The sequence below is a fragment of the Myxocyprinus asiaticus genome, chromosome 10, assembly GCF_019703515.2.
Source record: "Myxocyprinus asiaticus isolate MX2 ecotype Aquarium Trade chromosome 10, UBuf_Myxa_2, whole genome shotgun sequence".
Taxonomy (NCBI): domain Eukaryota; kingdom Metazoa; phylum Chordata; class Actinopteri; order Cypriniformes; family Catostomidae; genus Myxocyprinus; species Myxocyprinus asiaticus.
The window spans coordinates 29430469-29457624 of NC_059353.1; the positions used below are offsets into that span (position 1 = coordinate 29430469).

General features: G+C 40.6%; 1 protein-coding gene across 1 annotated transcript; it reads left to right on the plus strand.

Annotated features, from left to right (window-relative positions):
- The first annotated feature begins 2081 nt into the window (after positions 1 to 2081).
- LOC127447570 (2-oxoglutarate receptor 1-like) lies at positions 2082 to 22605 on the plus strand. The gene is made up of 2 exons (XM_051709520.1): positions 2082 to 2124; positions 21629 to 22605. The coding sequence occupies exons 1-2, from the start codon at positions 2082 to 2084 to the stop codon at positions 22603 to 22605; spliced, it is 1020 nt and encodes a 339-aa protein (XP_051565480.1).
- Positions 22606 to 27156: the final 4551 nt, after the last annotated feature.

Genomic DNA, 27156 nt, shown 5'->3' on the forward strand with positions numbered 1-27156 from the left:
AGTTGAATATGTACTTTCACGGCAATTAAATGCGTAGAGCAGTTCAAATGATGAAGCAACAGCTAAATTTCTGTTCAAATCCAAGTTAAATCCAGATGAATCGTTTACTTCCATGCAATGGGCAAGAATAGTCTAGAAAATGTTTGTTCGTTTTAAATACGCTGGCTCAATACATGCAGTTCCCAAGGGCAAATGGACAAAAGAGCAGGAAAATCACCAGAAACAAAGTTTAAGTTCAAAGACAGAAACATTTTCCTTTACCTCAATAAACCACGAACCGAAGTGTTCAGAAAAACCTTTTGTTGTCAGTTCCCATATCCAAAGGAATCCTTCATTCAGAATTATCTTGTGTGTCTGGATGAATCTCACGTGTATGAATGAACCGCTGGTGTCCAAATGAATCTTCTTACGTGTCTGGATGAATCTCACGTGTCTGAATTAACCGCTGGTGTCCGAAAGTATCTTCTCACATGTCTGGATGAATGTCACGTGTCTGGCTGAATTGCTGGTGTCCAAATGAATCTTCTTACATGTCTGGATGAATCTCAGGTATCGCTTGTGTTTGAAGCACAAAATGTCCACTTGTGCTCACAAACAAGCAAATCAGCAGCAGGTTGCATCGTTCATTGCCAACTCGAGGATTGCAGCATTGGCGACACCATTCAAACACTCCACTGACAACAGCGTTACTTAATAAACAAAATAACTTAAAAGAGAACAGAAATATGAAAAACATGACAAACATGCGGTGTGCACAGCTTGCGATCACTTCGTAGACTGAGTGCTCAACGGAAAAGGAAACAGTAAAGGCCCAAACATACTCTACGTAAGTACGTGAATGCAGACGTATCTTGCTACACAAGCTCGATTTCACGCGTCGTTGTGTTGTGAAATGTGTCAGAGTGCAATTCATAAAGGCCGAAACATACTTCATGCAAGTACGCAAATGCAAACACGAGCACTTGGTCAACGCATGGTCCTGTTGTACATACATTACTTGCGCACTTGTATTGCCCTGTTGGTTACAAACCTCAGACCACAAGGGGGCAATAGATTTTTTTTAGGCATGACTATGAAACAGGATGTGATATATGAGTCGATAGTTGAGGAGTGGGGAGAGACACGGAGAAAAAAACAGTTCGTTTGAATGGACTGTGGACATACAGTTGTATATATTTTTAGAAAACAGAGTTCCCACTCTTTTCAAACCACAATTTTCCAGGATATTTCCAGGACATTTTATGCACACAACAAGTGTAAAATGTAAACAAAACAGGTCATGGTCCAGGATTGGGTGTGACCCTCCCCCTTTCTTGGGCACGATAAAATAAGGGCTCAGCTATGGGGACGGGTCCTATTGCTCCCGAGGATGGAGGCACCCTCGCCCTGCACCGAAGTGGAGAGGATGCCACTGAACCTGGGCGGGCGTCTGGCTAACTGGATCGCGTAGCCGAGACAAATCGTCCTGATGAGCCACAGCGAGGGGCTGGAGAGCGCTAACCAGGCCTCCAGGATCCACGCCAGTGGCACCAAGGGGACGACTGGATTTACTGCACCCGGGGAGGGTGGTTCGTGGCAAGGCAGAGCAGATGCCCAATCAGTAAGAAAACTCAGGGGGGACGTACTGCTCTGCAAGCCTGCAACGGTGGCCGGTGGCTGGGGCAGGCAAGCGGCCCCAGAGACCAGCATATTTACCTGTTGGCCGGCTGTCTCTCGACGGAGAACAAGGGCACGTGAGGTACTCGCATCCGACTGGTTGACCGGAAAGACTTCCAGGGCCTGGCTGTAACAAGCGCGCTGACCCAGTGAATGAGAGAACTGCTCTTTTATTGACCATGCGGGTGCCAAGGCCCAGAGGGCACCCGGCGATTTCATACTCACCATGCGCTGGCCCAGGGGCGATGGTGGGGCTGTTAAGTTCACCCGGGCCAGACGGTCGGAGTCAGAGATCTCATCCCTGGGTCGCCTGTGTCAGGGCTGCCTCGAAGCCCGTCCGGGGTCCTTGGGGGCCGACTGATGGGCAGGTGGAGCCGCCTTCCTGCAGGAGGATCTTCTTCTCAGAGGCCGGAGTACGGGCTCCGATGGTGCAGGAGCCGGGGCTGGCATCGCAGGAGAACGGCCCTGGTGAGAAGCAGAAGGGGCGTGGGACTTCGGAGGCCTGAAGGCGGCCGAGTCGCACCACGGCAGGATGTGTCTGATCGCCTCGGTCTGCTTCCTCACCGTTGAGAACTGATGGATGAAGTCCTCGACAGTGTCGCCAAAAAGCCCCCCTTGGGAGATGGGCGCATCGAGAAAGTGAACTTTCTTTTTTTAAATGCTTTGTCAGGAAAGATATTCAACTTGGAAATGTCTGTCTCAAGATCCTCGCGTTCGGTTCCAGTCTGTTTTCCATATGTTTGAACAGCCTCTGACCTGGGCTTAGGGGAGAGCGGGGCACAAACTAACACTTTTTGGTTTTCTTAAGTTTGTGTAAATGTACTTTGGGTTCGATGTATTTTTCTTTTTTCACATTAATTTCACACGTGTCTATTACACATATGTGTCTTGTTTCATGAATACAGCATATACTTTTTTCGCAATCTACCTCGAAAAAAAAAAAGTGAAATGTTACAACGTGTCCCATAGGCAGAATATTTTGGAATATTTTGTTCAAAATGTTGTTCAATATGTTGTTTTCTGTGTCTCACATTAATCACATGCAATATAGTTTGCATATTATGCACAACCACTTCCCAGTGGTGAGCGCTGAATTATATAATGTATGAACATACAAAGGTTGCAAAAAGAGTACAGCGCTCACATGAGATGCTCACACTTTTCCAATAAGGGCTTTCCCACTCAGAAGCCCACACATTATGCACAATCGCTTCACAATGGCAAGCAGGGGTGGAAAGAGTACTGAAAAATCATACTTAAGTTTAAGTACTGTTACTTCCCAAAAAATTTAGTGTGAGTAGAGTAAAAGTAGCTGTCCTAAAAACTACTCAAGTAAGAGTAAAAGAGTAGCTCATTTAAAAGTACTCATGAGTAGTGAGTATTGAGTACCGAGTTACAAAACCTATGCCCCTTTATAATGAACACTGTATGACAACTTTTAAAATACATCACTTATCTATGATAAACACTACATGAATCTGATTCCAAAAAATAAAAGGGAGACATGATAACAGAGATGAAAAAATTAAAAAGTTATTTTCAATACACTGATCACCATTTTAAATCGTTATGTATGAAACAATTACATTAAAATCAGTTTATGTGTAGGGTCTACATTTTCCTTAATGCCGACAGAGTGTTATTGTTGTGCATAAAACATGTTCAAACAATGCAAGGAATGCAAAAAAATGCTAAATAAGCAAGATCACTTGGCACGTCATGTCCTGCACAATAGAGGAGGTAGAGCAGGCATGGGAAAAGTTGTTTGGTACAGGGGCTACATCACGCTTAAAAAGGAATAATTCACCCAAAAATGAAAATTCTCTCATCATTTACTCACCCTCATGCCATCCTGGATGTGTATGACTTTCTTTCTTCTGCAGAACACAAATTAAAATTTTTAGAAGAATATCTCAGCTCTTTTGGTCCATACAATGAAAGTGAATAGGTGCTAAAATATTGAGGCTCCACAAATCACATAAATCAGCATAAAAGTAGTCTAATCCATGTGCCTCCAGTGGTTTAATCCATGTCTTCAGAAGCGATATGATAGATGTGGTGAGAAACAGATCAATATTTAATTCCATTTTTACTATTAATTCTCCTCCCTGCTCAGTCAATCCCCACTTTAACTTTCACTTCTTGTGTTTTTGGTGACTCACATTCTTCATGCATATCGCCACCTACTGGGCAGAGAGAAGATTTTCTAGCAAAAATGGACTTAAATATTGATCTGTTTCTCACCCAAACCTGTCATATCAATTCTGAAGTCATGGATTAAACCACTGGAGTTGTATGTATTACTTTTATGCTGCTTTTATGTGCTTTTTGGAGCGTCAAAATTTTGGCACCCCTTCACTTACATTGAATGGACCTACAGAGCTGAAATATTCTTCTAAAAATCTTAATTTGTGTTCTGAAGAAAGAAAGTCATAGACAGATGGCATGAGGGTGAGTAAATGATAAGAATTTTCATTTTTGTGTGATTTATTTCTTTAAGTAGCACATGGGGGGCCACATTGTCCTCCTTTTGTGATACAATGTTCAACACTGATTTAGTTCTTGTATCTTTCAAGCCAAGAAATAGATGTGTTCTCATTCTAATGCATGATGCACAATTTTCTGAAGTTTGTGACTGGTGGAATGTTCTGCTGAAGTATTGCTCTGTAAATGTTGATACTTTTCTATTTTATAAAGGTTAAGCATAATTATAAATTATTTTATCATCTCTACTTTCCTGGTAATATATTATACCAATTAACACACTCTCAAGAGCGCCGTCCTAAGATGCCTCTATGCACTAAAATGGAATGTGTTCACTGATTGGTGTCTTTCACATGGCAAAAATCTGCTCTGGTCTCCTTGGTCACCTGGCCATCTGCCTGATCTGCTCTAGTCTCCTTGGTCTCCTGGTCGTCTGCCTGATCTGCTCTGGTCTCTTTGGTCTCTGGCTCCACCTTGGTCCTCACTCCCACCAGCTCTGCCTCGGTCCTCCGAGCACCCAGCTCCACCTCAGCCCTCTGAACCTCTGACTCCAGCTTGGTCCTCCGAGCCTGCAGTATGTTGTTATTTAAGCATGAATTTACTCAAGAAGCAGGGATGTAGTAGTGTCTGGAGGTGGTCACACTGTGAATTTATGAAAAACACATGCACCCGATCTATAAAATTAATTAACATTAATATACAGTACATGCTGTATGTAAAATGTGTAAGAATTTTCCATTAAAATTGGGACTGTTGTAATTATAGTCCCACATAAACTTACAAAATGTATATCAGGGTAAGTTTCTTGCTGGCATGGTGTACAGCAGTGGTTCTCAACCAGGGGGCCAGGACCCACTAGGGGGCCTCAGCACACTTCCAAGGGGGCCTCAAGATGACTTAAAATGTATTTAAAATAAGAAATATTAAAATAATTAAAATAATCCTACTTAATTAAAATGCTAAAAATACTTTAAGATGTATGCCTACAATTATAAAAAAGACTCATTCTGAAACTTCTAGAATCAAAAATGATCCATGATTAATTATTTTAATCAGACATGTCTAGTTTCAGGTGAGGGGGCCTTCAAATATTGTCTTGAACAGTGGGGGGCCTTGGAGTCAAAAAGGTTAAGAACCACTGGTGTACAGTACACTACTAAGAACAATAGTATGGTAACTTGATGTTAAATATGTATTTAAATAAATAGGTCTCATTAATGTTCCTTTTATTAGGCTACTATGGAAATTGTTAATACTTTATTATTACTATAATAAACTAATTCATAATACGCAATAAACTAAGCAATGTAGCTAATATGAGTGTAGTAATGTTCACATTAACACGTTATCTTGTATTACCATATACTGCATATCCCACATAAAAATGAATGGTTATTTGTTTTATTTGTGTACTATTATGTGCTTTTCTGTGTATAGGGAACTTGTTTTCCTACTTAGAAATATAAATTGAAATGATTTGATATCATGAGAAAAAGGCACCACCGACAGCAGTAAATGTCACAAAAAAGAGCATCAAAAACTAGCATGGGTGCAATAACATACAGTATTTTCACAAAGTTTAATTTCATAAATTAAATTTAAATGTGTGTGTGCATATATATATATATATATATATATATATATATATATATATATATATATATATATATATATATATATATATATATTCAGTGCATCCGGAAAGTATTCACAGTGCTTCACTTTTTCCACATTTTGTTATGTTATAGCCTTATTCCAAAATGAATTAAATTCATTATTTTCCTCAAAATTCTACAAACAATATCCCAAAATGACAATGTGAAAGAAGTTTGTTTGAAATCTTTGCAAATTTATTAAAAATGAAAAACGGAAAAAAAAAGAACAAAAAATCACATGTACATAAGTATTCACAGCCTTTGCTCAATACTTTGTTGAAGCACCTTTGGCACCAATTACAGCCTCAAGTCTTTTTGAGTATGATGCTACAAGCTTGGCACACCTATTTTTGGGCAGTTTCTCCCATTCTTCTTTGCAGGACCTATCAAGCTCCATCAGGTTGGATGGGGAGTGTCGGTGCACAGCCATTTTCAGATCTCTCCAGAGATGTTCAATCGGGTTCAAGTCTGGGCTCTGGCTGGGCCACTCAAGGACATTCACAGAGTTGTCCCGTAGCCACTCCTTTGTTATCTTGGTTGTGTGCTTACGGTCGTTGTCCTGTTGGAAGATGAACCTTCGCCCCAGTCTGAGGTCCAAGCGCTCTGGAGTAGGTTTTCATCAAGGATGTCTCTGTACATTGCTGCATTCATCTTTCCCTCGATCCTGACTAGTCTCCCAGTTCCTGCCGCTGAAATACATCCCCACAGCATGATGCCGCCACTAACCACCATGCTTCACTGTAGGGATGGTATTGGCCAGGTGTTGAGCGGTGCCTGGTTTCCTCCAGACATGATGCTTGCCATTCAGGCCAAAGAGTTCAATCTTTGTTTCATCAGACCAGAGAATTTTGCTTCTCATGGTCTGAGAGTCCTTCAGGTGCCTTTTGGCAAACTCCAGGTGGGCTGTCATGTGCCTTTTACTGAGGAGTGGCTTCCATCTGGCCACTCTACCATACAGGCCTGATTGGTGTAGTGCTGCAGAGATGGTTGTTCTTCTGGAAGGTTCTCCTCTCTCCACAGAGAGCTCTGTCAGAGTGACCATCGGGTTCTTGGTCACCTCCCTGACTAATGCCCTTCTCCCCCGATTGCTCAGTTTGGCCAGACGGTCAGCTCTAGGAAGAGTCCCGGTGGTTCCAAACTTCTTCCATTTATGGATGATGGAGGCCACTGTGCTCATTGCGACCTTCAATGCTGCAGACATTTTTCTGTACCCTTCCCCAGATCTGTGCCTCGATACAATCCTGTCTCGGAGGTCTACAGACAATTCCTTGGACTTCATGGCTTGGTTTGTGCTCTGACATGCACTGTTAACTGTGGGACCTTATATAGACAGGGGTGTGCCTTTCCAAATCATGTCCAATCAACTGAATTTACCACAGGTGGACTCCAATCAAGTTGTAAAAACATCTCAAGGATGATCAGTGGAAACAGGATGCACCTGAGCTCAATTTTGAGTGTCATGGCAAAGGCTGTGAATACTTGAGTTAGCTCACCAGGTTACGTGACGGCCTGGTGCGCTGGCTACGAGGGGTCTGCCCATCTCGCACCGCCAGTCCACAAAACCTGAATAAGTGGTTGCATGCCAGCTCTTTTTATACCTATATGTCCGCGGGAGTGGCATGCAAATTCCACTCACCAATTCCCATTGGCCTTTTTTCAAAAAGCAGAGGTGTTTAGGGCTCCCAAGAATGACCCCTAGTGTCACTACATCGACACAACATCTCGTTACCTCCATCAGGGAACGGAGGTTACGAAAGTAACCAGGACGTTCCCATACGTTACAAGTATTTGCTAATATAGCCTAATCCATTTTATTTCACTTTGAAGCTTATGATTATTGTTCATGTTCATGGTAACCAAATAATAATATCCCTAGTTAAAAAAAAAATAAAATTGTGTGAGGATTGATATTTTTGATACAACATCAGTATCGGAAGTATCGATACTTTTGGATCGATCCGCCCATCCTTATTGGCAACAGATTTTTGTAAAACTTGAGAGGTAAGTTGTCCATTCCAGGAGATTTACCATTATCCATTTTCATCAAGGCAGTATAAAGTGCTTGTAAAGTAAATGTCTGTTCAAAATTAGACTCATCCACTTTGGATAAGCCTTCAAAAAACTCATCAGCTGCTGTGCCCCATTCCTTCGATTCACATTTAAGGAGTTCTGAGTAAAACTCTATACAGCACTGCTACGTATGTCAGCAGTGAGCTCTTGCCCTGTAGCTAAGTGTAAAATGATGACAATTCTGCATTGGCCATTTTTCTTTCCAAACTAATCAATGAACATCTCACCTCGCACAGCTGAGAAGTAACCGATAGGTGCGTAGGACACAAGCTGTAGCAAAGTCAATGAAATGGAAAAAAATCCCACACACTATCCTGGCTTGCAAAGAGTATCAAAATGTATTCAGAATAAATTTTGATACTCTTTGCAAGCCAGGATAGTGTGCGGGATTCTTTCCAAACTAAAAAAAATTAGAAGGGGCATCTATTTGAGCAACAGTTAGGAAACGTGAGTGAATTAGAGCTCCTTGTGCTTTGACACCCAAAAGATCTGTCAGCACTGCTTTTTTTTACTGACTGAAGTCATCGTCTTCGTCATTGCCAGTACCAGCAGTAACGTTACAGAAATACCTAACCACAAATGAACCCAGCAATACAGCTCCTACACCTATGTCAGGGGAATCGTCCCCTGGAGGATTATGTTGAGGACTTCTGCGCTCTGGCCTGCTGGGTGGACTTTAATGAGGTCGCCCTCAAAGACATTTTCTGTTTTGGATTGAGTGAGCCAATCTCCACTTTGATGCCTGGAGGTCGCAGTTCCCTCAGCCTCGCTCAGTATATCGACCTTGCCCTGCAGATCACTGGTTCTATGTTCACTGTGGGGGAGGCGGATACCGAGCCAGAGTCCCACGTCATGGCCGCCGAGCCGGAGTTCCACTACATTTGCAGAGGCAAAGGAACAGACTTTATTTCCATTCAAGATGGCACCATTTTGTGTGGCTTGCCGTTGGATTCTTGGTCTAGTCCCTAGTTTGTTTGTTTTACTTTGTTTTATGTTTTATTTAACACAGTGCGCTTCGTCCATATTGGTCTAGGACAAATCAACTCTTAAGCTTGCAAACCAGTGCAAACGATCTGCTCTATCAAGCGTGAAATGGCTCATATCACTCACCTCCTCCTTTTCTGTTGTCGATACCTGGTTACCTGCGCCGCTGGCCGTGTTCTCTACCGGTGAGGAAGCGTAGGAAAAAATGCGGGAGACAGGGTGGCCTTGCCATCAAGCTAAAGCGCTACTTGGCTCAACAACGTGAGTCGTGGCCTTCTCTGGATCTCCATGTGAGTGGCTTGGTCCGTGATTACTTCATTCGCTGGTGCTCTCTGGATCCAGTATGTGAATGGAATATTTCACTGATTCCGGCTGCAGCTGCTCCGCTCCCTGTATACGGTTCGCCCCGTGTCTACCATGGAGGAGTGTGTTCGAGCCATCTTCGTACACTTTCTCAGGTACAGCAGTTTGAGGAGTCGACTGAGAATCCGCCTTGGCTAAGGATGGTGTTGCTTAATGCCAGATCAGTGGTAAATAAATAATAACTTTTATTATTAATTACTTTTTCTCTTCGCGGGAGTTGGCTTTTTTATTCATTACTGAAACTTGGCTTACTACTGAGGACTTAAGCCTGTTCTCTGAACTTCTACCCCTGAATTGTTTGTGTTTTAATTCACCTCGGACAACGGGCTTGTCTCTATTTTAAAGATAATTTTTCTTGCCGCCCAATTATGTTTAATGACTATAGGAGTTTTGAGTTGCAGCTGTTTACATTGGATCTGAATTGCTCACTCTTGGTTGCTCTGATATACTGCCCCCCTAAGCACAACAAAGACTTTTTAAATTAGTTTGCAGACCTCTTGGGGGAATTTACACCAAAATACGATAAACTGTTAATTCTTGGAGATTTCAATGTTCATGTATGCTGCACAGCGGACTCATTAGCTAAAGAATTTATTACTCTGATTAATGCATTTGATCTAGAACATCATGTGAATGTCCTTACTCATCAGCTTGGACACACACTTGACCTGGTGCTATCATATGGCATTTCTCCATATGATTTTGAGATATTTGATAATGGGTTTTCTGACCATAAATCTGTCATGTTTTCTGTTCCTTGGGTATCTAATACCTCTAAAGCCACTAAATATGTCCGTCAATCACGATTAATTACCTCAACCACTAGCAAAGCTTTTTCATTAGCTTTTTGTGATGCTGTTCAATCAGTGTATGTCAGTCAATGTGATCTGAGTGCAGATGAGCTTCTATATAGGCTCAATTTCATATGTTTAAATGTTTTAGACTCAGTGGCTCCTGTAAAGACTTTAAAACTTAAACCTAGAGCTGAGCCCTGGATTGACGATAACGTACGCTCTTTGAGGCAGATCTGTAGAAGAGCGGAGCGTAAGTGGAAAAAGGACAGGCTCCAGATTTCCTTTGAAATACTTAGAGATTTATTATCCAAATTCCAGAAGGCAGTGAGAGTATCGAAATCCAGGTATTTTGCGGAAATCATTAACAAGAATTACCATAGACTCAAAACTCTTTTTACTATTTTTAATGCTGTTGTTAATCCAACTGTCTGTGAGTACCCAACTGTGTCAAAAACTGTGTGTGAGGATTTTCTTAGATTTTTTTTAATAAGATCAATGATATCAGATTGGGGATATCTCCCCCTGATATTTCCATCCTTCCATTCCCTCTGATTGTACTGCTGAGTTCAGTCAGTTTGAACCTATTTCTTTTATACATCTTCAAGAAATAGTGGGTCAGTTAAAGCCATCAGGCTCCTCCATTGATGCTATTCCTCCGTATTTCCTGAAACAAGTTTTTGATGCAGTGGGTCCCTACTTTGACTAAGATAAATCCATATTTTGAAACTAGTACTGTACCTGATGTGTTAAAACATGCCACAGTTTATCCCTTGCTTAAGAGACCGAACTTAGACCCTACAGTTTTAGCCAATTTTAGACCTATTTCTAATATGTCTTTTATTACAAAGATCTTAGAGAAAATAATTTTACAACAACTGCAGAGTTTTCTTGATAAAAATAAGATCTTTGAGGTTTTCCCAATCAGGTTTTAGAAAACACCACTCGACAGAGACTGCACTTTTGAAGGTTTTAAATTATGTTTGACTAACTGGCAACGCTGGGGACTTTGCTGTGCTTGTGCTCCTAGATTTGAGTGCTGCTTTCGATACTGTGGACCATGCTGTCCTTCTTGCTCGCTTGGAGCACTGTGCTGGTATATACTTTCTAATAGAAGTTTTAAAGTTAACATTGGTGAACATTCATCTGAGGCAGCTCCTCTTTCGTGTGGTGTGCCCCAGGGATCTATCTTAGCTCCCATTCTTTTTTCATTATATATGCTCCCATTGGGTTCTATCTTTAGGAAGCATGGGCTGTCGTTCCATTGCTATGCAGATGATACTCAAATCTATCTGCCCTTAAAAAAGAGTTCTGATGGTTTGGAAGCACTTATGACCTGTTTGTCTGATGTGAAGGCTTGGTTTTCTTTAAATTTTCTTAATTTTAATGAGAGTAAAACTGAAATAATTGTGTTTGGTCCGTCTGATACTTTTAATACACCCAAAATAAATCTCGGTGATTTATCCTCTTCTGTGAAGCCTTGGGTTAAAAATCTGGGTGTTGTTTTTGATGATGGTTTGAAATTTGACAAACAGATAAATACAGTGGTCAAATCATGTTTCTTTCAGATTCGACTACTAGCAAAAGTAAAATCTATTCTGTCTAGTAAACATTTTGAAAAAGTAATTCATGCCTTTATTACATCTAGGCTGGATTACTGTAACTCACAGTGTTCCACATCATGGCCACCGAGCCAGAGTTCCATGTCATTGCCGCTGAGCCAGAGTTCCACGTCATGGCCGCCGAGCCAGAGTTCCTCGTCACGGTCGCTGAGCTAGCCCCATCATTTGCCCCGGATCCTCAGCCTGCTCCATGCCATGTCACAGCATCGCCTCTGCCTGCTCCATGCCACATCACAGCCACGCCTGAGCCTGCCCCATGTCACGTCACAGCCACGCCTGAACCTGCTCCATGCCACGTCACAGCCACACCTGAGCATGCTCCATGCCATGTCACAGCCACGCCTGAGCCTGCTCCATGCCATATCACAACCACACCTAAGTCTGCTCCACATCTTGTCATAACCACTTCTGAGCTATTAGACCTGGAGATGGTTCCCGCCCTTGTACCCGCCCTTGTACCCAACCTTAGTTCTCCTGAGCAGGCAAGGGGAACCTTCAACCCTCCGACCCCGCCTGGACCCTCCGAGCCCTGGACTCTGCCTTAGCCTGTCGATCCCTCGACATCGCCTTGGCTCTGCGTTCCCTCGGATCCACTGCGGTCCTTCAACCTGTCGGTTTTTCCGGGGTCCCTCGTCCCTCCAGCTCCTCCTTGGTCTGTTGGTCACCTGGCTCCGCCTTGGCTCTCTGATCCTCTGGCTGTGCCTCATCCCTCCGATCCATCAGCTCCTCCGGGGACCTCCATCCCTACGGCTCCGCCTTGGTCCTCAGCCCCACCGGCTCCACCTCAGTCTTCAGATTCCCCAGCTCCGCCTTGCTCCTCTGAGCCTCCAGTGGTCCTCCTTGCCATCGGCTCCACCCTGGCCCTTCGAGTCTTCGGCTACTCTCCGGGCACCAAGTTCCATGGTGTCGCCCTTCAAGTCTCTCACGGATCTGCTTTCCATGGCTCTACCCCCTCAAGTCTCTCACAAACCCACCTTCCACAGCTCCAACCCTCGAGCCTCTCAGGGCCCCACCTTCCATTGACTCTGCCCTGGTCCCACACCATGCCATTCCAAGCCACGCCTCAAGACCCCCAGCTTGAAAACTATGTCATGTTTAATGTGTTTGTCCATGTTTTGTGGCATCGGTAGCCACCCCTAGTGGGGGGATATGTAATGTTTAATATGTGTGTTCATGTATTTCATGTCTTTTATTTTGAAAGTTATTTCCTGTTTCATGTCATGTGTCCCTAGTCATGTGATTCCTGTTTCCCTCCATGTTCATGTGTCTTGTTTTCATTGGTTCATTGTTTGATTATCTTATTCAGAGTTCTGTTTGTTCATTGGTTATCTTTGACATGTGTTATCCCATGTCCAATTATTTAAGCCCTCATGTTTTCCATTGTCCTTTGTTAGGTATTACAGGTGCATCTCAAGAAATTAGAATGTCATGGAAAAGTTCATTTATTTCAGTAATTCAACTCAAATTGTGAAACTTGTGTATTAAATAAATTCAATGCACACAGACTGAAGTAGTTTAAGTCTTTGGTTCTTTTAATTGTGATGATTTTGGCTCACATTTAAGAAAAACCCACCAATTCACTATCTCAACAAATTAGAATACATCATAAGACCAATAAAAAAAAAACATTTTTAGTGAATTGTTGGCCTTCTGGAAAGTATGTTCATTTACTGTATATGTACTCAATACTTGGTAGGGGCTCCTTTTGCTTTAATTACTGCCTCAATTCGGCGTGGCATGGAGGTGATCAGTTTGTGGCACTGCTGAGGTGGTATGGAAGCCCAGGTTTCTTTGACAGTGGCCTTCAGCTCATCTGCATTTTTTGGTCTCTTGTTTCTCATTTTCCTCTTGACAATACCCCATAGATTCTCTATGGGGTTCAGGTCTGGTGAGTTTGCTGGCCAGTCAAGCACACCAACACCATGGTCATTTAACCAACTTTTGGTGCTTTTGGCAGTGTGGGCAGGTGCCAAATCCTGCTGGAAAATGAAATCAGCCTCTTTAAAAAGCTGGTCAGCAGAAGGAAGCATGAAGTGCTCCAAAATTTCTTGGTAAACGGGTACAGTGACTTTGGTTTTCAAAACACACAATGGACCAACACCAGCAGATGACATTGCACCCCAAATCATCACAGACTGTGGAAACTTAACACTGGACTTCAAGCAACTTGGGCTATGAGCTTCTCCACCCTTCCTCCAGACTCTAGGACCTTGGTTTCCAAATGAAATACAAAACTTGCTCTCATCTGAAAAGAGGACTTTGGAACACTGGGCAACAGTCCAGTTCTTCTTCTCCTTAGCCCAGGTAAGACGCCTCTGACGTTGTCTGTGGTTCAGGAGTGGCTTAACAAGAGGAATACGACAACTGTAGCCAAATTCCTTGACACGTCTGTGTGTGGTGGCTCTTGATGCCTTGACCCCAGCCTCAGTCCATTCCTTGTGAAGTTCACCCAAATTCTTGAATCGATTTTGCTTGACAATCCTCATAAGGCTGCGGTTCTCTCGGTTGGTTGTGCATCTTTTTCTTCCACACTTTTTCCTTCCACTCAACTTTCTGTTAACATGCTTGGATACAGCACTCTGTGAACAGCCAACTTCTTTGGCAATGAATGTTTGTGGCTTACCCTCCTTGTGAAGGGTGTCAATGATTGTCTTCTGGACAACTGTCAGATCAGCAGTCTTCCCCATGATTGTGTAGCCTAGTGAACCAAAGTGAGAGACCATTTTGAAGGCTCAGGAAAACTTTCCAGGTGTTTTGAGTTGATTAGCTGATTGGCATGTCACCATATTCTAATTTTTTGAGATAGTGAATTGGTGGGTTTTTGTTAAATGTGAGCCAAAATCATCACAATTAAAAGAACCAAAGACTTAAACTACTTCAGTCTGTGTGCACTGAATTTATTTAATACACAAGTTTCACAATTTGAGTTGAATTACTGAAATAAATGAACTTTTCCACGACATTCTAATTTATTGAGATGCACCTGTATATGTTTGGTAACGTTGTCATGTTTTGCCAGGCCAAGTTTATGTCAAGCCAAGTGAATGTCAAGCCAAGTTTACGTCAAGTCTAGTCAAGTTCATGTTTTGTTTCTTTCATGTTTATAGTTAGGATTTATTGGATTTCACGTTTAATAATAAATTTGCACTTGGGTTCTTCAATTCATCGTCATCGTCTTCATCATTGCCAGTACCAGCAGCAATGTTACACTTTCCACTAAATATTTGTGGGTTGTAAAGCCTTATAATTTCTCATAAGGGGTTTCATGAAATATGATTGTTGTAGTAAGTTACAGGAAATGTTAAACAGTAACTCGAGCAAACACTGACTTATCTGGCAGAGATCTTCATGACTCATGCCATGTGCATCTGTTTCATAGGAGTAAAGAACAACACAAAACACAGGTGGCACTTAACACAAATGATGGTGAGTAGTTCACATTTACTGAATCTCTGGTTATGACTGTGTATGGATCCATGATACTGGACCCATATCCATTTTAAGGATTAAACATTAACTTGAGAAGAAAGTGAGGAATCAATACTACATCATGGTGAGAGTTTTTTTTTTTTTTTCTTGTTTTTTTTTCTTTCTATTGTGACACAAAATTAATTGCAATTGATAGGTTAATGACATAAACATGTAAAGAAGTATATATTTTTGGGCATGTACCATGTTAATACCATTGTATTCTCTGAAGTATCTTGGAATACCTTGTAAATATGGTATACTGTATGAATATGATAATAATTTAGTACCACATATCAAATACCATTTAAAAAACAAACAAAAAAATAAAAAACATCACTGTAGCATGCATTGTAAAAAAGTGCAATGGTTACCATACAGAGCTATTTCTACCTGATTTAACCCTTAAAATGTGTTGTTGTAACCTAATGTATTAATGCTGAGTTAGAGATGTTAAATACAATAAATTTTTTACTTGAATAAAACCAGATAATTTAGATGTTACAACATTAATATTATTTCTTAAGAATCATTTTTAGGTTTAGGTTTTTAGATTTGTTTTTTCAGTGTGCTTCCTCCTTATTTGTCATGTTGTATGTTTTTTAAATATATCCCTTCCTTGGCCTTGCAGAACTTTCAGACCCATTTAGAACCATTTTAAAAATGGGTCAAAATGACCCACAAGACCAAGGAAGGGATTTACATATATGCTGTTCATTTACAGTGTATATATATATATATATATATATATATATATATAATCTCTTAAACTCTGCTGTCACTCACAATTTTCATACCCAAATTTAACTAATTTAATTAGAATAATCACAAAATATTGGTCTCATTTTACAGAAAAGCCCTTCCAAAATCGAAAAAGTTTCCAATAATGTATAACCCATGTTTTATCAGTTTACAATCTTATGATGAATATACATTTATTTATTTTTTTATCCTGTCTTTGAAAGCCTGTGATTCAGACTCTGTTTGCTCTATGTCCCTGCACAACTTCCCTCGAATTGATTCAGCGCTGAAGATGTTAATATACAGATTATTTGGGGAGTCATGTGACGCCATGTGAGGATCGGACGTGTGAACGGCGAGCTCTGTGCATTTTGCTTGTTTTAACACTTTTAATGATATAAACCAGTGAGATTCATTACACTCTGTTCCATAACTGTTCTAGGAGGACAATATGTCAAAGAATTTAAAATCCTCAGGCTTTGGAGACATTAAAAGACACTTGTGTGCTCAATCTGACACCACCGAACAGGCCTCGAGCCAGGGAGTCGATTTAGTCGGTGAAGTGCGGGAAATGCGGCGAGAGATGTTGAACATGTCCACAATGCTGACGATGGTTGTTGCTGACTTGGAGGATCTTGCTGTGATTCGTCGATTGATCACTGCCATGGAGACTAAATTCTCTGAGGTGGTTACAAGAGTGGGGGATGTCGAAAAATGGATCGATTATCTGGAGTCATTGGAGAGGAAATTCTCTGCTAATCCGCTAGCGACCAAGGTGGATTTGGAACGTGTCTAGGAGAAGCTGGAGGACATGGAGAACCATAGCTGGCAGAATAACGTCCGTATTGTCGGAATTCCTGAGGTCGAAGAGGGTCAGGATATGGTGAAAATTCTGGATGGGCTCTTTCCGAATCTGCTTTAACATAACAGGCCATAAGTTGGAAATCGAGCAAGCTCATAGGGTTCCTTCTCAGCAAGCTCTGCGGAGGGAGGCAGGCCCCAATCAATTCTAGTCAAATTTCTGAGATCATCCAATAAAGATCTTGTGTTACATTTATACATTTGGCAGATACTTTTATCCAAAGCAACTTACAGTGCCCTGATGACAGGGACAATCCCCCTGGAGCAACTTGGAGTTAAGTGCCTTGCTCAAGGACACAATGGTGGTGGCTGTGGGGATTGAACCAACAACCTTCCACTTACCAGTTCAGTGCTTTAGTCCACTACACCACCAACACTCCACATGTTGTGAGGAGTAAAGGAAGGCTTTCTTGGAAAAACCACAGCATTTTCTTGTTCCCAGACTTTGCGAATTCGACAAGAGAGAAACGCGATCGATTCAAGGAATGCAAGAAACTTTTACATCAATGGAAGGTCGCTTTTGCACTGATATTCCCGGCCAAATTGAGAATAGATGCTAAGGATGGCCTTAAAACATTCACATGCCCACAGCAAGCAATGTCCTTCATAAAGTCAATGGAGTGAGTAAGTTATCTTGTGGTACTCACACTGCAGCCAATTGGACCAATTCACTGAACATTCACTTGACTGTTCGAGGAAACTGAGCACCCCTTTTTTTCTTTCTATCTTTTTGTGCTGGTTCCGCCTTGCGGCTGAAGTTTGTTTTGTGGAGTAACACTCCTTTGGGACAGTTTTATGGATGAATCTGCACGCTCTTTGTGCTTATGCCTCCTGTTGGCTGGAGTTTGTTTTGTGGAGTATTTCTGGAAAGACTTTGGAGTGATTAGGTCATTTGTTGCACTCATGTTGCAGCCGACTGGGCCGGCTCACTAAACAATTGTTTGACAGTTCAAGGAAACTGAGCGCCTTTTTTTTGTCTTTTTGTGCTGGTACCGCCTAGCAGCTGGAGTTTGTTTTGTGGAGTAACACACCTTTGAGACAGTTTTGTGGATGAATCTACATGCTCTTTGTGTTTATTCCGCCTATTGGCTGGAGTTTGTTATATAGATTATATTTTGTTGTGTAATTCTGTCTCACAAAGATATGGGATAGACATGTTTTCTTTAGTTCTGGATCAAGTAAGAGTAGGGGAGTCATTATACTAAGTAAATATCTACAGTTCAAATGTCTCAAACAGATTAAAGATAAATTAGAAAGACTCATTATTATTTTAGCTGAAATTCAGGGGCAAAGTCTTACTTTGACTAATATTTATGAACCTAACGTTGATGATCAGGGCTTTTTTATAGATCTTGAAGGGATGTTGCAAGCCGCTAGCACCCCTCATGATATAATATTGGGAGGAGACTTTAATATTTTGATGGACTCAGTACTTGATCATAGCGAAGCAAAAGTGTGCAAGCCCCTAGAGCAAAATTGACGCTTCACAGGATGTGTAAAAATCTTGGTCTTACAGATATTTGGAGACTTTTGAACCCATCTGGTAGGGACTATACATTTTTTTCATCAGTCCATAAGATTTACTCTAGAATAGATTTTTTTTAATATATCTAAGTCCCTCATTTCATCTGTTGTTGATTGCTCAATTGGAAACATTTTAGTCTCAGATCACGCCCTGATGTGTATAGAGGTGTTGCCACATATGGAGAAAAGGAAATCATATAGTTGGCACTTTAATGTATACCTTTTGCAAAATCCTGAATTCCAACAAAAGCTAAAGACTGAAATTAATGTCTATATGGAGACCAACTGGTCCTCAGTATCCTCTGTGGGTGTGGCTTGGGAGGAACTTAAGGCAGTTCTTAGGGGTTGGATCATACAGTATGCCTCGTTCACCAAAAAACCAAAGCACAAGAACTTGTGGAATTGGAAGGGAATATTAAAAGTGCCGAGGCAGAGCTGAAGCGCCAAATGTCATCTAATGGCCTCAGAGAATTGACCCAATTGAAATACAGATAGAATACTATTTTGTCGAGGAAGGTGGAGTTTTGGCAATTCAGGGCAAGACAGTCATACTTTGAGTCAGGGGACAAGGCAGGAAAACTTCTGGCTAGATTTATAAAACAGAGAAAGTCTTTTTCTACCATTCCCTCAGTGAAATCTGCTGGTGGTGAAATATTTACCTCAGCCATTGATATTAATAATGATTTAAAAAAATTCTATCTTTATCTCTATAGTTCCAAGTCTTTGTCTACTGATGAGGATATTAGGAACTTTGTGGAACCATTAGAACTTCCTAAACTGACAGCTGAGCAAAACAATTCTCTTCATTCTGAGATAACCTTGGAGGAGCTTGGCAAGATAATTAAGGCCTTGCCTACAGGCAAGGCTCCAGGGCCAGATGGCTTTGCCGCTGAATTTTTAGATCTTGTGCTACAGAATTGGCTCCACTTTTGCTAGAAGTTTATACGGAATCATTAAAGAATGGAAAGCTTCCGCCAACCATGACACAAGCCCGGATAAGTCTTGATTCTTAAAAAGGACAGAGATCCAAGTGAGCGTAAGAGGTACCGTCCAATTTCCCTGATCCAACTAGATGTAAAAATTTTGTAAAAAATTTTGGCTGACCGATTAAGTAAAGTTATGACATCTCTTATACATATAGATCAGGTGGGGTTTATTCGGAACTGTAACTCTTCTGATAACATTAGGCGTTTCATCAATATCATGTGGTCAGGGAATGATCAGACTCTGGTCGCTGCCATCTCACTTGACGCTGAAAAGGTGTTTGATATGGTAGAATGGAATTATCTTTTTAAGATTTTGGAAATGTACGGGTTCGGGAATACTTTTATTGGATGGATTAAGTTACTTTATAGACACCCGGTAGCGGCGGTTCAAACAAATGGATTAATTTCAGATTATTTTACTGTGGATTGCCCTCTTTCCCCCTTATTGTTCTGTCTTGCCCTGGAACCATTAGCAGCCATGATAAGAAAGGAGGATGATTTTCCAGGGGTGGTGGCAGGAGGTCTGGCGCAGAAGCTTTTGCTTTACGCAGATGATATTTCATTATTTGTATCCAACCCTACTAGATCTGAGCCTTGCCTCCACAGAATTATTAATTCTTTTTTTAAGTTCTCAGGATACAGAATGAATTGGTCTAAATCCGAAGCTTTTTCTCTGACAGCGTACTGCCCAGTAACGGCTTTTCAGCTAGGCACCTTCCAAATATTTGGGTATTTTATTCCCAGCAAATTTTGACCCTTTAATAAAAAAAATTTCGAGCGATGTGGGCAGGTGGGCTTCATTACATTTATCTATGATTGGGTTGATGTTATTAAAATGAATTGTATTCCAATATTCAACTACCTGCTTCAATCTCTCCCTGTAGATGTCCCCATCTCTTATTCTAAGCAATTTGATAGCATATCAAAGTCCTTCATTTAGAATGGTAAACATCCCAGATTACATTTCAGTAAGTTACATAGGCCAATGGACAAAGGTGGGCTAGGCCTACCCAAGATTTTGTTTTATTATTATGCATTCGGACTCAGGTAGAGAGCCCCTCCCTGGTTTTGAATTGAACAGGAAGTTCTTGCCCCTATTTCACCACTGCAAAGCTTTCTATCAAACTTACCAGAGAAGTTAAATTACACCTCGTTATCTCGCATTTGCACTCAGTATGGACAAAGGTGTCCAGAGTGTTTAATTTGGACGTTTATTTAAATGTAGCCTCGGGCATATGGCTGAACTCAAAATTATGTATTAATAAGTCCCCATTCTGCTGGTCAGAGTGGATTGTGAGGCAGGTTAATACGCTCAGTGACCTATGTGAGAGTGGAGTGTTGAGATCCTTTGAAAATATGGTTCAACATTTTGGGATTCCCAGCTCTCAATTCTTTAGGTATTTACAGCTGTGCCACCTGCTCTTTACTATTTATGGGAGTAGTATACACCCCCCTAAAGCGGCAGATACTCTGGGAGTGGTGATTACTGATTTTGGAAAAGGTCATGAGGCATCAGTGTATTACTCCCTGTTAATTCAGAGTCTGGGGGACGGAGCTTCAACTTCTCTCAAGAGATTATGGGAGAAAGATTTAAACTTGGTATTGGAGGAGGGAGTGTGGGCTAGGATTCTAAAAAACATCAAGTCTACATATAGATATGCAAGGGTGCGCCTTATGCAATTTAAGATTTTACATCGATTCTATTTGACCCCCCCTAGATTGTATAGGCATGGTCTTAAAGACACACCCACCTGCTGGCGATGCCAATCAGAAGATGGAGACACAGCCTATGTTTTTTTGGTGGTGTGTTAAGATCCAAGAATTTTGGTTGAGGGTCCAGAGTTTTATGTGTGACATTTTGGGCACTCAAATTTTATTTTGCCCCAGACTCTGTATTTTTAGCGATGGGGCGGTCATTAATATAGGGGATAAATACATAAAGAATTGGGTCCTGGCCAGTGTTATGATCGGCAGACGGGTTATTCTTAGGGGATGGAAGTCGGCTGGGGCACCCTCATTTCGAGATTGGAGATGTCGTATAAAAGACTGAGCAATCTGGGTTTGTTTGATAGAAAGTGGGGCAAATATTTGGCCTTTTTGAAAGGCTCTCAGGGAGGGGCAGTGGAGAGGGACCTGTAGTTTTCAATGTGTGTGTGTGCAATTTTGTGTGTGTGTGTGTTTTGTGGGGGTTTTTTATGTTTCTAAATATTTATGACCACTGGGGTGCGTGGGGTTGGTAATGTTCGGGGGGAAGGTTTTTTTCTTATAATTTGATTCTGCATTTTCTGTTATGTTTATTTAATTTGTTGAATAGAATCAATAAAAATTGTTAATAATAAAAATATACTGATTATTTCCGTTTTTAGTGCAAAAATATCTAAAAAACACTGGTTTGTCTTTTATTTTTTTTATATGTCAGGCAGGTCTGGAGAATAATTCAACTGACTGTCTTCCTGTTGATGAGTACATAAAAAGTTATTATCTGCCAGTGATGTATAGTATCATCTGCATAGTTGGACTGGTAGGAAATCTCACAGCACTCGTTATCTACATGGCAAAGCTCCGACCGTGGAAAAGCAGCAGCATTATCATAGTGAACCTGGCAGTGGCTGATCTGCTCTGTGCACTGAGTTTACCTATGTTGGTCAAGTTCTACATTACCGGAAACTGGATGCTGGGGGAGTTCATGTGCCGTTTCATTCGATTTTGCTTCCACTACAACCTCTACGGTAGTATCCTATTCCTCACCTGCCTCAGTGTCTTCCGTTACGTAGTGGTGGTGCACCCACTGAAAGCTGCTGAGATCCAGAGGAAAAGATGGGGCATCTTAGCCTGCCTGGCTGTCTGGATCATCTCCCTGTTGGAGATTGGGCCAATGCTGGGGATGATTACTTTACAGCAGGACGGGAACGTGACACAATGTGTAGACTTCGCCAGTAACGATCCACAGGTGGTGTGGTGCTACGGTTGGATACTCACCGCTTTTGGATACGTGATGCCGTCAATGGTGGTGTGCTGGAGCTATGCCCACATAGCAGGCACTCTTGGCAGCAGCATATCCAGCAACAGGCCGAGTCGTTCTCGAGCTCGCAGGCTCTCAATTCTGATTCTTGTTGTTTTTGTAGTGTGTTTTTTACCCTATCATATCATGCGCGTGCTGAGGGTGGATAGCCTGCGCAGGAGTAATGTGTCATGCATGCAAAGAAGAGGCATCAACACAGTCTACATCTTGTCGCGGCCACTGGCGGGCCTAAACACCTTCTTCAACCTTGTGCTTTATACACTGGCAGGAGATACGTTTCAGCAGGCATTCTGGAGCTTGGTGCACAGCAGAGTGTTAACGAACAGCACGACAGCTGTGATCCACATACCAAACAACCTGTCAAATCAGACCTCCTGAGCATCTGAATGCAGCACCATTTGACCTGCTTCATAATATGAATATTTACAGAGGACCCAAAAATTTCCCAAAGAGAACACTTAAGCAATGGGAAGAACTACACCTGTGGTTACTCTGCTATGACCCCTGTTTAAACTTTAGGGGAATTGACTTCATACATCCACTAAAATGACCTTGGGACCAGTTGGTGAAAATAAATGGCAAAAATCATGCTGCTTGGTTTGATATTTTCTTGCCTAATAATGCATATTCATAATTTAAGTGCGGCCTAAGTGTCCAAATACTTTTTGTGGCCACTGTATGCTGTGTACACTGTATATGTAAAAGAATGCTATTAATAATAGCCAATAATGGCAATAAAAAATATTAAATATATGCCATGTGTGTGTGTGTGTATATATATATATATATATGCAATTAAAACATTGGCATTATGTTACAGTAATGAGTACACTGTGTAAAAACTGGGAGTTTTAGCAGAAAATGTGGAAATTTACTGTGCCCCTGTGCTTTTACAGTATGTTTAACCTTGTAAATATTAAAGGTGCTGTAAGCTATTTTTTTCATGGAAAGGTATGCAAAAACATTTCCTACTGAAATAAGTGTTGTGAGATATTTCACCGGTTTCTGTGATTGTTCTAGACTCTGTAAACAGCAAATAAAAAATTGTAGCTGCAGCGAATTAATGAGGCTTAAAGGATTAGTTCACCCAAAATGAAAATTATCTCGTGATTTACTCACCTTTAAGCCATTCCATTCCAGATTGTATGTCTTTCCTTCTTTAGCAGAACCGAAATGAAGATTTTTATTAGCACATTTCAGTTCTGTATGTCCATACAATGCAAGTGAGTGAGTGCCATCAGGATGCTGATTTAGGCAGCATAAAAGTAATCCACACGACTCCAGTCGATCAACGAATGTCTTCTGAAGCAAACCAATAGGTTTGTGTAAGAAACAAATCGATAATTTAAACGTTTTTAACTTTAAATTGTTACTTCCGGCCAGCGCTGGGATGCTGTTTGAAATGACCTCTCGTGTGACGTTCGTTCCTCTGTTGTAAACAAAGTGTGCACTTTCGACTTCTCGCGTGAACGTGGCATCACTCTTATGTCACACGACAGCTCCGTGATGCGTTGACTGCTAGCAGGAAGTGTTTTTTAAAAGTTAATAAAGTTTTAATTATCAAGTTATTTTTTACACAAACCTATCAGTTTGCTTCAGAAGACATTAATTGATCGACTGGAATCGTGTGGATTACTTTTATGCTGCCTAAATATGCCTTTTGGACCGTCAAACAGCCAGCAGCCTGATGGCACCCATTCACTTGCATTGTATGGACATACAGAGCTGAAATGTGCTAATAAAACACTTCATTTCGGTTCTGCTGTAAAAGGAAAGACATACACATCTGGGATGGCAATCATAAAAATATTTCTCATTTTTGGGTGAACTATTACTTTAATGGCATTTTTATGCCATGTTGTTCATAAAAGTTGTCAGCTGAGGGTGCTATTTTGCAGCTGCAGACAACCGCTTCTGCTCCTGTTGGTCTCAAAAAAGCTCATTTGGTTTCTCTGGAGTGTAGGGTTTTGGAAAGAGGGGGTGTGGCTAATCCAACAGCTTATCTTGTGGAAATTCTAGAATGGATAACATCGCTTACAGCACTTTTAAGAAACGTTTAGATGAACATATAATACTTTAAAACTATTAGTTACATGTGGCATCTTTGCACTTTTAAAAATCAATTAGTAATTTTTAAATCAATATTTATTCAAATGTAAACCTTTCAATTTTTTTTTTATTTTTTTATTTTATTATTTGTGATTATGTATATTGTATGGCCTTTATTTAAAAAATAAAATAAAAATAAATTCACAGGATAAAAAATATGTAGGAAGGATAAAAAAATATATATATAGTTCTGCTATATGTATGAATTTAAGTAATACATGTTTTACTTTGCAAAAGGAAACACACTGTGTAAAAATAATTTTAGGTAATTTGGGTCAAATGTTGGTAGATTATTTTAAAATGTTTCACCACTCATTCATGATTTTCATCCGTGTTTGCTGGGAAATCTGTCTGAAGAAACCACACGGATGAGTGGCACAAAACAAGACATTCTTTGATTACCTGGATGACTGAAAATCTTCCCAGACAAGGAAACACACTGTTATTTATGGGCAGCCATTCAAATCACAGAAGCACTTCAGCAGCCATTAGATATTACATTACAATAAGGAAACAGAACTCAGAAGACATAAAAGCACAACTGGGTTTGAAACTTTGAATCAGAAATCTAAATGTACTTAAAGTTGCACTTCTTTAAAAATACTTTTAAAGCAACTTTATTCTCTGTAAAAAGTTTTAGCCCTTAAGAAATGAATAGTACTTTTTAGACAATTTTTAAAAAAAGATGTACACTCCCTTGAAATGACTCAAGTCATAGGTGGCCTAGAAAAAGCTGTTTTATTCTGCATTAGGGTTGTCTCCTGTTGTGGTGGTCACCATGACCAGCTGTGATCACATGACCAGCCAGACAGCACTACTATCTTTCAGTTGTGGATTAAATTAATAATGGATGACAAATATGCCAGTGAATAGAGTATTTCGACAATGGCATTGGTAAACAAAATCCTTTGCATTTATGTGATTCTGAATTCAAACACAAGGATGTCAGAAAAAGTTCAAGACCACTGCAGCCAGCAAAAAGGAGAGAATTACTTAGTGCACCTTTAATAGAGCTGTTCAGTCATAACATCAATTTGTACAACAATTCAGAAGGCTAAAAGTTTCAAATTTCACATTTGAGGTATGACTGTGTAATTTATGTGGTAGTAGAACAAAACGGGAAATTCTCTTCAAGTAATATCCACAGACATTAATTAACTTATAAACTGAAAACCACTCATGACCGGTAAATACTAATTCTCTTCCAGGTTTTAGGTCTGCAAACTGAACAACTCTATTGTTTGCACAATGATGACTCTGACATTACAGATATTACAGCTTCATTTTCTTTTAAAGCATGATTTTCTGTAAAGCTGCTTTGAAACAATGTTTTGTTAAAAGCGCTATACAAATAAAAATGACTTGATTTTATCTCCTGTGAATGTTGGGATGGTTAAAGGAAATCTTAGAACTGCTCAGATGGGATAATGGCAAAATTCATATTGTAGTTAATTTTTGACATTATTTTAGATGTAATATAACCAACAGTAAAATCATCAAAATCATAAAAACAAAGATTTTAATAGTGTTACACTTGTAACACTATTACAAGTGTTCTGAAAATGCTATTTCCTTCATATCTCTGAAATCACCTTAAAGGCACACTTAAGATGTGTCATTGCAAACATGCAGACTGTGAGGAGGAAAAAAAGGGTTTATTTATTTATTATTGACAGATATAAACAAATCAGTCTAATAAATTAACTGAAATGTTTCACTGTGGAATGCATTTTCCTACTGCAAGAAAAATAATTACTTGTTTCTAACAGGTAACTCAACGGTGCACTACATTGTAAAAAAAAAATGTTCACTTAACATAAAGGTGAAGTAAGTCATTTGAATCAAATAAACTTTTTGTCAATTCTGCGAATATCTCTTCGTGGACCGCTAGCTGTTCGTTCTGTGTGTGCACTGGGAAAAAACTGTGTTTGTACATTGCTCTGGCTCTGTAAATGGGACAATAAACAAAGTGGATCGGACCGATCCACACAACACTATTCCAGCCAACCGTGCACTGGATGGGGGGGGGGGGGGGGATGGGGGAAATGGTGCAGTGAGCAAGAGGTAAATTCATTAGAAGAAGAAGAGGGATGGTAAATCTGGCTAATGCTAACTTGCTGAACTCCAAGCAGGAGAGATGGCCAAGAAACAGCCCAAGAGAAAAAGGTCAGATGAATATAAAATGAAAAAGAAGAGGTACGATCAGGCAAGGGCTAGGAGCTGCGTAAAAATTGTAGAGGCTTTCCAATGGTGGACAGACCTGCGAGAGCTGAAAGGCCTGAAGACGGATGCGGAGGTTGCTCTGTTTCTGCTTGATAGGTGGGTAACATTAGTTTTGCTATATTTCACAGAGCCAAGATATGCTGTTGTTGTGATTAGCTATAGTAGCAGGAGAGTTGTAAGTGTCGCTGTCTGGAGCTGGTGTGCTGGCTCTGGGAAACCATCTCATCCACTCTGAAATATTACCCTGCCATGCTATTTTATTCCTTGTTCTTTTAGAAATGGCAATAAACAATGTTTCTCTGTGTATAACTGACGATCGAGTATAAGTTACTAGTGATAATGTTATTGATACATTGGCTAAGTTTGTCCTCGGCTTAGACTTTGGCTAAGATAAGTATTTTGCTTCCACACCTATTGACAGATTTATTGTCACACTTTTTACAGTACTACAAAAAAACATATGCCACCTGAATTTTCATAGCGATAAAAATTCCTTCCACTTGTTGAGGCTAACTTACCCTTAGGCAGCAGACGCACCGGATTCCGCCATATCTTTCTTTTGGTCAGCTAGCCCAGTTGTTTGTGTCGTTGCCTTGG

Bases quoted from the DNA above. Each gene is read 5' to 3' on its own strand.
- LOC127447570 (XM_051709520.1), top strand. From the start codon at position 2,082: ATGGTGCAGGAGCCGGGGCTGGCATCGCAGGAGAACGGCCCTG. The intron at 2,125-21,628 runs GTGAGAAGCAGA...TATGTCAGGCAG, and splicing joins ATCGCAGGAGAACGGCCCTG to GTCTGGAGAATAATTCAACT.